The sequence below is a fragment of the Bos taurus genome, chromosome 16, assembly GCF_002263795.3.
Source record: "Bos taurus isolate L1 Dominette 01449 registration number 42190680 breed Hereford chromosome 16, ARS-UCD2.0, whole genome shotgun sequence".
NCBI classification, from domain to species: Eukaryota; Metazoa; Chordata; class Mammalia; order Artiodactyla; family Bovidae; genus Bos; species Bos taurus.
The window spans coordinates 47102094-47110777 of record NC_037343.1 but is presented as its reverse complement, the minus strand read 5'-3'; the positions used below and the strand labels follow the sequence as shown (position 1 = coordinate 47110777).

At 59.1% G+C, this 8684-nt stretch overlaps 1 protein-coding gene across 1 annotated transcript; it reads left to right on the top strand.

Moving 5' to 3' along the window:
• Nucleotides 1-5957: 5957 nt before the first annotated feature.
• On the top strand, nt 5958-7027 carry HES3 (hes family bHLH transcription factor 3). Its single transcript, XM_002694112.7, has 3 exons — nt 5958-6047; nt 6152-6233; nt 6654-7027. The coding sequence occupies exons 1-3, from the start codon at nt 5967-5969 to the stop codon at nt 7025-7027; spliced, it is 537 nt and encodes a 178-aa protein (XP_002694158.3). The 5' UTR covers nt 5958-5966.
• The last annotated feature ends 1657 nt before the right edge of the window (nt 7028-8684 follow it).

Sequence of the window (8684 nt, the reverse complement as noted above, 5' to 3'; positions counted from 1 at the left end):
CAGGAGGCCTCATGTCTGGACAGCTGGGTTCAGGGGAGGATGGAGAGTCTGGCTCAGCAGCTTTGTAACCTTGGGCAAGGCACCTCGATGAGCCTCAACTTTCTGTGAAATGGGGATCCTGACTCCAATCTCCTGTTGATAATCTGTAAGCCCAGTATCTAAAAGGTGCTCAGAAGACATTTGCTAAACTCAGTAGATGGGGACTGAAAGAAGATTTAATGTTTTAAAAATCTAATGTCACCCAGTTGCAGTGTCATGTGGGAAGGAAGCCTGGGCCTTTTCTGGGGGTTGAGAGCAGGGATTCTTGCCACTGCCCCCAGTTTCTACCAGCTCCCCCACTCAAGACCTCTCTAGCATCGCCAGGACACCTCACGGCCACTAGAGGGTGCTTATTGCATCTTCACTCCTGGGAGTGAGTTTGGTCCTAGGGTAGAGGGCTGCTCCCAGGAAGCTCCCTTTCTAGCCAGTGGCCTCAGCTTTCCACGCAGACTAGTGGATCTGATTTGCCCCAGGGACAGTTCCTGTTCTGGGGGAGGTGCACAAAATAACATGTAATCCAGACTGGAGGGCTTGAGCAACTGTCTCTTCTCTGTCCATCAGTTTCCCTTGGACCATACATCTCCATCATTCTCATCGTGGAGAAGGGAGAAAGAACGGGGAGATCATCCCCTCCCAGGTGGGGCCAGACTAGGGGTGCAGGGGAATTTTTAGAAGTCACTAGAGCCTGGAGAAGGAAATGGCAACCCACTCCACTATTCTTGTCTTGAGAATTCCAGAGACAGAGGAGCCTGGTGGGCCACAGTCCATAGCGTCCCAAAGAGTCATACACGACAGACACTACTAGAGTTCTGAATCTGTCAGGACCCAGGGTTCACAGGGGAGTGATGGAAGGTAAAGGCAAGTAATCAAATGTGTGCATGCACTGACATAGACCCAGAGAAACAGAGTCACATGGAGATACACACAGGCACACAGAGGAAGAGTAACTCACACAGATACAGACAGAAACTCAAACAGAGATCTGATCAAACAGGTTTTGCCACCAGAGAGGAAAGGGAGCTAATCAGACAAGTCCATTCACCACCCAGCTCTCCAAGTGTCCCTCCAGTTTGTCATCCCCCAGGATAAAGGATCAGCACACGTACAAAAGAAAATAAAGAAAAACTGCTCAGCCTGAAGATGCCTTGCTTGTTTTTGTTTTTTTCCTCCCACCTCTAAATAACCATTTGAATGTGTTTTGTTCTAGGAGCTGTAAGGCATGTACAAAGGGACCCCTTTCTCATGCAGGAAGGTCCTTCTCTGGGGCCTCCCTTCCCCACCCGACCCCCAGCCAGCCACCCACCCACCAGCTGAGGTGGCTTTCCATCCTGAGCCCAACAAGAGTTTTAAAGAGCGAGCCCTTTAAAGAACCATATCGACTTTTCCAAGTTAAATTGCAGGCTGAGATGAAATTAGGCTCCCTTTTTTCAAACAGGGTTGCTTTATTAAGTAAGAGGAATTGTAGCAAGGTCGGCAGCGGGGGGGGGGGGGGGGGGGTTGCTGCAGAGCAAGTAGGAGACAGGGGCAAGGATGGGTGCTAACCAAGCACCTCCATCCACACCAGCTTCCCAGGATGAAAAGCTGACTCCTGTCCAAGCGTGACACCGAGTCAGAAACAGCTTGGGAACTCTGCCTCTCCCTCCTTCCTGCTGGTGGGTCTCCAGTCAGGCGGTCAGACATTGTCAGAGAGGTCTCCTGGGACTCCTTGTCACTCACAGGCCTCTGCCCCATCCACTTTTCACACAGAGGCCAGGAGAGGCCTGTCCAGTGTGGCTGCAGCTCACTCTAACCCTCCAAAAGCTTTTTTTCCTTTCCCTTCCTCTGGCCTCTCCCTGCTCCAGGCATGAAAGCCCCCTCCCCACAGTCTGGTAAATGACTTGTAATTTATGAGCACATCAGTCCAAAGTGCATAAGTCATATGGGCACAAAGGGGCCGGGTAAATATTTAAAGATTAGAGCCAGCTGGGGAGAAGCACAAAGGCCTGGGACAATGAGGGTCTCCGGGAATTCGCTCTCTCCGCTTTGGGCCAGCCGGGTTCAGTGTTGATGCACTCACCGGAGTCCCAGCCTTTGTGCCCCGGAGGGCCCTCCGCTGCCTGGCTATTCGGAGTCCTAACCCTGCTAAAGAGAGTTAAACAATCGCAGCCTCTCCAACCCCATCTGGAGACAATTGGCTGAGTCATTTTGGCGCTTTTGCTGTGTCTCAATAGTTAATTACATGGAGCCATCACTTCATTCCATTTTGAAATACATTGTGGGAGGGGGAGGGGTACGCACTTTTCTCCCTCCACTCACTGCACCAGGGGCAGCCTCCACAGCACCGCCGGTTAGGGTAGCTTTACATGCCTAGGGACTGCAGGAAGGAAGAGGTTCCCACCCAGGGCCCTCGAGAGGCTGCATCATTCTGTGATGTTCTTTCTTTTGCCAAAGTCGTAAAACCAAATCGAAGAAGGGAGGACAAAAGCACAGGTCACTTGTGGCCTTAAATTCCCCAGCCTGAGGAAGCAACTGGCACTGAGTAGCCCTGGAAGGCCCCCAACACTTCCCTGGGCTATAGAAGGAATTTTTCCTGAATGAGCAACTGAGGCCTCTGTCCTCTGCCCCACTCCACAATCTCCGCAGGGCTCTGCCTGGACTTGTGCTCTTTTCCAAGCCCTCTGGGAACCCCAGAGGCTAAAGATGGAAAGGGAGTCAGTGGCCTACATCCCGGCTTGCATAAGTCCGGTTTCTAAGTTGGTCTATGCCCTTACCGGCAGCCCGAGGGTGCTTGGTTCTGCTTGCTCTCAGGGAACTAAGTGAAGAAGTGAACCCGCTGCCTCTCCCTCTACCTGGAAAAAAACGCCTCCCCCGCCTCTGCGCGCCCTCGGAGCCTGGCCTGCCCGAGGGTGTCTAGGATGCCCAGACGCAAAACTTGCAAACACACCTGCGGGTCCCTAGCCTGGGTCTCCAAGCAGCATCTCGATGGAGACTCCTGTCTTTCCCAGTGACCTTGCCAAATGCAAAAATCTGCCTTTAACTTAGTGGGGGAACCTGCTGTCAGAAGACAGAGCCTGAATTAAGGGTAAAGGGTGGCTAGGGTAAGGGTGGCTGAAAACACTCTGAAGACGGGGGAGTGGGGAAGGTGAGATAGAATTTGCACGGAGATCTCCTTTCAGTCTTGAGTCCTGTGCGATCCTCAACCAGCTTAGTCAAGGTTGATGGCAAGGATGGTGGCAAGAAAGCCGCGCGAGGACCCGGGCAAGCCCAGAAAATGAGGGAGGCGAGTCAGTCTAGGTGGGGAGATGCCGGCCTGAGGACCTCCTGAGGGGGAGGGGACGCAGCGGGCAGTGCTGGGGTAGGGGTGGGGAATGAAGGTGAGGGTAGGGGCAGCCTAGGTGGAGGCCCGTTAAGCCGGCGGGGGCGGAGCTTAACCACTCGAATTCCTCCAGGGCCGCCCTGGGCTGCCTGGGCCGGCTTTGCCTCCCGCAGCCAGAGCAGAACATTGCGAATTAGCGCATTTTGCGGTCAATTTTCCACTGCTTAAGAAACACTAAGCCACCCAAGTGAGCGGCCCCACCCAGCGCGGCCAAGATCTTAAGGCACGGGCTCTAGAGGAGTGTTTGGCTCTAGGAACTGCGGATGCCTGGGTGCAGGCGGGGGCATCTTGTGGGCCCCTTTATTGCGGCCCTAACTCTGGAGAGAGGGCGGGCCCGGTTCTCCCGCTGCTGGCCGCGATTGCTGCGCAGAGGGCCATTGGTTTGCTAATACCGCCGGCGCTGAAAGGCGCGGACGGCGGTCTATGGGGAGGGCTAGTAATTAGAGGACAAATTGCCCGGCTGCCCGCACTCCTCGAGAGCGGGGCGGGGGTGAGGGGACCGCCGGAGCGAGGCGCGCGCCCACCTTGGTGCAGGGAGCGGGGATGAGGGAGACCGCCGGAGCGAGGCGCGCGTCCTCCTGTGTGCAGATGTGCCGCAGCTGGAAGCCCGCGCGCAGCGGGGCGCCAGGAGTTTGGTCCCGAGGAGGCGGGCGCGGGCGCGGCTATGTGGGGCCAGCACAATGCCCTTAACACTCGGCTGCCCTCTTTGTGCCCAGCCGCGCCTCCCGCCCCGAGGCACCTTTGTACCGCGCCGCCACCCGCCCCCCCGCGAGCCCCCAAGCCCGAGCGAGCGCGCGGAAGCCACTCGGGCCCCGCCGGCCCCGGCGCTTCAAAGCTGCCCGGCGCGTGCCAGCGCCCGCAGTTCAGCCGCGGCCCCGCGTACCGCCCGGGGCCCGGCCCGGTCCCGATCTGAACTAAGGGCCCTGCGGCCGGGGAGGAAGAACACTTCGGAGCCACGGTCACCAAGCTTCTGACTGAAAAGAGGGAGGGGCGCGATTCTCCACGCTGCTTGGCTCCTAGGAACGCCGCTGCCGGGCAGGGCCGGTCAATACCCCGAGCGGGGGTGGATGTCAGAGAGGATGCTCCGGCTCTAGGGAGCTGGGGGCCCACCAAGGACCCAGCAATTTCCCCTCCCCCTCATTGCAAAGGCCAGGTTGTAAAGTCATCAGCAGCAGGGCTCCTGTACTGAACTTTTGGGTCCTTGTGACTTCCCCATCGCCCTCACAAGCAGCAGTAGGGGGCTGCATGTTCATGAACTGAGGCCAAGAGAACTCAGTCAAGGGAGATGTGTAGGTTTGAACCCAGGGAGTCCCCCGAATGGACAATTCCCGTCCCTCGCTAGTGTAGTCCAGTTGCTGAAGCCCAAGCAGGGATTGCCCAGGAGTCTTGCTGGAGCACCTAGCCGCTGCTGGCATGGGGCCTCCTCCTCTGAGCTTGAGTCTTCAGCCTGAATAATGAAGAAGGCGTTGGCATCTTGGGCCTCCAGTGATGCGCTCTCTGGAGGCTCAGTGGTCTTCCTCACCCCCACCTCCCACTTGTTGGGACCCTGAGAAGGCTAAGGGGCAGGGGTTGGGGGAATAAATTCCCAGGCCTTCCCTGTAAGGGAACAGAGACTGAATCGTCCAGCCTGAAGACTCAGGACTGGAGGAAGGAGAAGCTATTCTGACTGCCCTGTCCTGAGGCTGCCTGCAGCTTGCCCCTCCCCAGCTTGAAGAGAGTGGTTTAGGTCCTAATAGGGCCAGAGGGCCCCTGAGCCCAGTCTGCACCCCAGCACAGTACCTCTCCCAGTCCCGAGGTCCCAGCGAAGAGGAGGCTGGCTGTGGCCCCGAGGGTGGGCTGCACGCTTTAATGAGACACATGTTGCTGCGTGGCCCCTGCGGGCCCGGCTTTCAGTGGCCACAGGCAGAAAATCGCTGTATTGTCCCAACATTAGGGAGACTAATGCGGTGTCGCCAGTGGCCAGAGCATGAAGCCGGAGGAAAGGCCTCACTGGTGGGCACTCCCAGCCTCTGTATCTTCATCAGGCCAGAGGAGGCCCGGTGCTCAGTCACCGTCATTAACAGGGCCTGCAGCCAGCTGGGCTCTTGGACCTCCCCCAGTGGGCTTGTTGGTGAGGCCCAGAACCTAGGGAGACTGGGACGGTACAAGGTTTGGAGAGCATGGGCGTGGGAAGGAATCTCAGACTCAGGAAGAGGTGAGGATGAGAGGGATAAAGGAAAGACTGGAGGTGAGGCCTGGGCTAAGGGGAGAAAACAGGCAGAGAGAGGTGGGGAACTTGCTTGTTTGTTCCCCTCTCACCCCTCCCCCTTGGGGTTCCACTCGTCCAGGAGCGCCTCATTGACATGTAAACGAGGGTTCCATATAAAGGTGGTGCTGCCTCCAGCGGCTCCACTAGGACAACATGGGCACTCAGCCCGAGACCCAGGGCAGCTCTGGCGGCCCCACTGGCAACTTCCGCAAGGTCTGGGGTTCTGAGGGTTGCAGGGGTGAGGGGTAGGACAGAAAGTGCCCAGAGGTCCGAGGCTCTGCAGGTCATGTAACTACTGCTCACCCACAGGTCTCCAAGCCGCTGATGGAGAAGAAACGAAGGGCACGCATTAATGTGTCACTGGAGCAGCTCAAATCGTTGCTAGAGAAACACTACTCGCACCAGGTGAGACCGGGGACACGGTGGAGGTAGAGGGGGTGATATAATCCCCGGCCTCATTTGCTTGAACCCAGGCTGCCGTCCTAAGAGCCCTTTCCATGGACCCGCAGATTCGGAAACGCAAGTTGGAGAAGGCGGACATACTGGAGCTGAGTGTCAAGTACATGAAAAGCCTTCAGAACTCGGTGCAAGGTAGAGGGAGGACCTGGGAGGGTGGGGCAAGGGGCTGGAGGAGGGCTGGAGGGGTCAGAGCCATGGATTCTACAAGGCCAGATAAAGGAGAGATGAACAGAAAACCGCTCAGGGCGGCTGAGTGAGGAGGTATTGCTGTAAGTAGGGAGGCAGCAAAAGCCTGGCTGGCTGCAGACTTGTAATCCGAGTGAGTGAACGTCTGGACCCATGGCAGGGGATGAGTTTCGGCCTCCCCGCCCTCCCTCCCTAATCGTCCCTCTCTCTTCTCCCTCCTCTTCCTTTCCTCCTCTCCCTCCTCTTCCCTCCCTCCACACTTCTCCCCTCCCTTTCTCTCTCCTCTCTACATCTCTCTTTTCCTCCTCCACCTCCCTTGTTCTCCCCTCCTTTCAACATTTCTCTCGTCCGCTGCCCTCCCCCTAGGGCTCTGGCCGGTCCCCAGCGGAGTTGAGTACCCGTCGGGCTTCCGCGGCTGTCTGCCCGGCGTTAGCCAGCTTCTGCGGCGTGGAGAGGAGGGCGGCGCCGGTCTGCACGGCCTGCTGGTGCTCGAGCGCGGGGGTGGCAGTACCATGGACAGCGCCAGTCCTGGCCCAGAGGCGCCCGCGCGGCGCGGCCCCTGCGCGCCCCCAATTTGGGCCCCTGCTCCGGCCGCCGGCGGATCGCGGTCCCCGCCACCCCGGCGCCTCCTCTCTGGCGGTCTCCCCGGCGCCTCCACCAGCATCCCGGCCCCGCAGTCGACTTCTCGCCGCTTCGCGGAGAGCCCGGAGCCGGGGCTGCGCTTGTGGCGACCCTGGTGAGGCTCAGATGCGGCCTCGGACTCAAGGGGACCCTCCTCTGGCCTGAGGACTCAGAGACTGTTTTGAACGGTCGGGACTCCAGTCGTCGGTTCTGGTCCCAGGACGGGGTGACCGGGAGGGGGCCGCGTCTCTGCTAACTCGGGGAAATACACGAAGCTATGATTGGACCGGGTTCTGAGCGTCTAGGCATAACCCCATCCTTGCCCCAGTCCTAGCTACTCAGGCTGGACCCGCTTTCTGCTCCTCCCACCCTCTAGTGGGGCTGGGAGGAGGTGTCCCGGGCTGCGCCCCTTTCCCAGGGCCCTCGGCGGGCAGCCCGCCCTCTCCCCCGCCCCGCAGCCGCGCGGCGGTGGGAAGGTCGCCGTCCGCAGAGGCCCAGAGCGGACCCCTCGCAGCGAGGAGAATTGCTGCCCCGCCCCGGCCCATTCAGCGGGCTGGGGACGCCGGGTTCCCACAGGCACAAAGCGCGCCAGGCCCCGCCCCGCTAGTGAGGGGCCCCCAGCCCACCCCCACCCTAGACCGGCTTCCACGGATTCCCACCCCCTCCGCACGCGGCGCGGCCCACCCGCTGGCTCGCGCTCGGAAGTCAGTTCTCTCAAAAGCCCCCTCATCAGAGGTCCCGCCCGGTGAGGTGCTCCGCCTACCGCCACCGCCACCCGACGCCCTGCTCCGCGAGGCTCCTGGTAGGGACCCCGCGCACCGTCCTGCCAACTGGAGATATGCTAGGGCAGCCTCCGGCTCCTCCCAAGGAACAGTTCACTAATCCCCACTCGGAAAAGACCTCGGCCTTCCAGACTCTAGGCCTCAGACCGCTGCCTCCAGGGAGCCCACCATCCTTGACAACCCTCGGAGCGCTGTGCGACGGTTAACGCCTCCGAAAATGAAGTCATTGCTATATCCGGACTCTAGCCCGGGAGTCCCGGCCCTCGAAGAGCAGGCCGGAGGCGTAGAGAACAGGGATTCTGCGCTGAGACCAGGAGATCGCGGCACCTCCTCCCACCATCTTGAAATTCAGAATAAAGACAGTGCGAACCTGTGGAATGGGTATAAAGAGGCCATGAAGGTTCTAATTTCTCCCATGATGCCTACTTGGGTAATCTGTTTGAAGTACAAACATCAACCTTGTATAAAACATTTCTTTTGGGATTGCCCCTGTCTTGCCCTGTGCTAAACCCGTTCTGGTCAGACCGCGGAGAGAGGCGGCCCGACTCCCCTACCTGACCAGCCGGCTCTCTGGAGCCGGAACTGGGGTCCCGCAGTGGTGGTCCTGGGGCGGCCTCTTGGGTCTCCGCTTTTGGACACTAAGCCTGAGGGCCACTAGGTGGCGCCCTTACACCGCGGACCCAGGGGCGCGTCCTACAAATCCCAGCCCCGGTTGGTGGGCAGGTCAACCCGCACAATGAGTCCGCCTCCCCAGGCACGCCTCCAATCGCAGTGCCCCTGGCTTCCCTGGTAGCTCAGATGGTAAAGAATCCGCTTGCAATGCAGGAAACCTAAGTTCGATCCCTGGCTCGGAAAGATCCCCTAGCTAATGGAATGGCAACCCACTCTAATATTCTTGCCTGGACAGACCATGGGGTAGCAAAGAGTCGGACATGACTGAGCAACCAACACTTTCTCGCCCTCAGAACCAGCCTCACTGGGGTTAGGGGTCCCT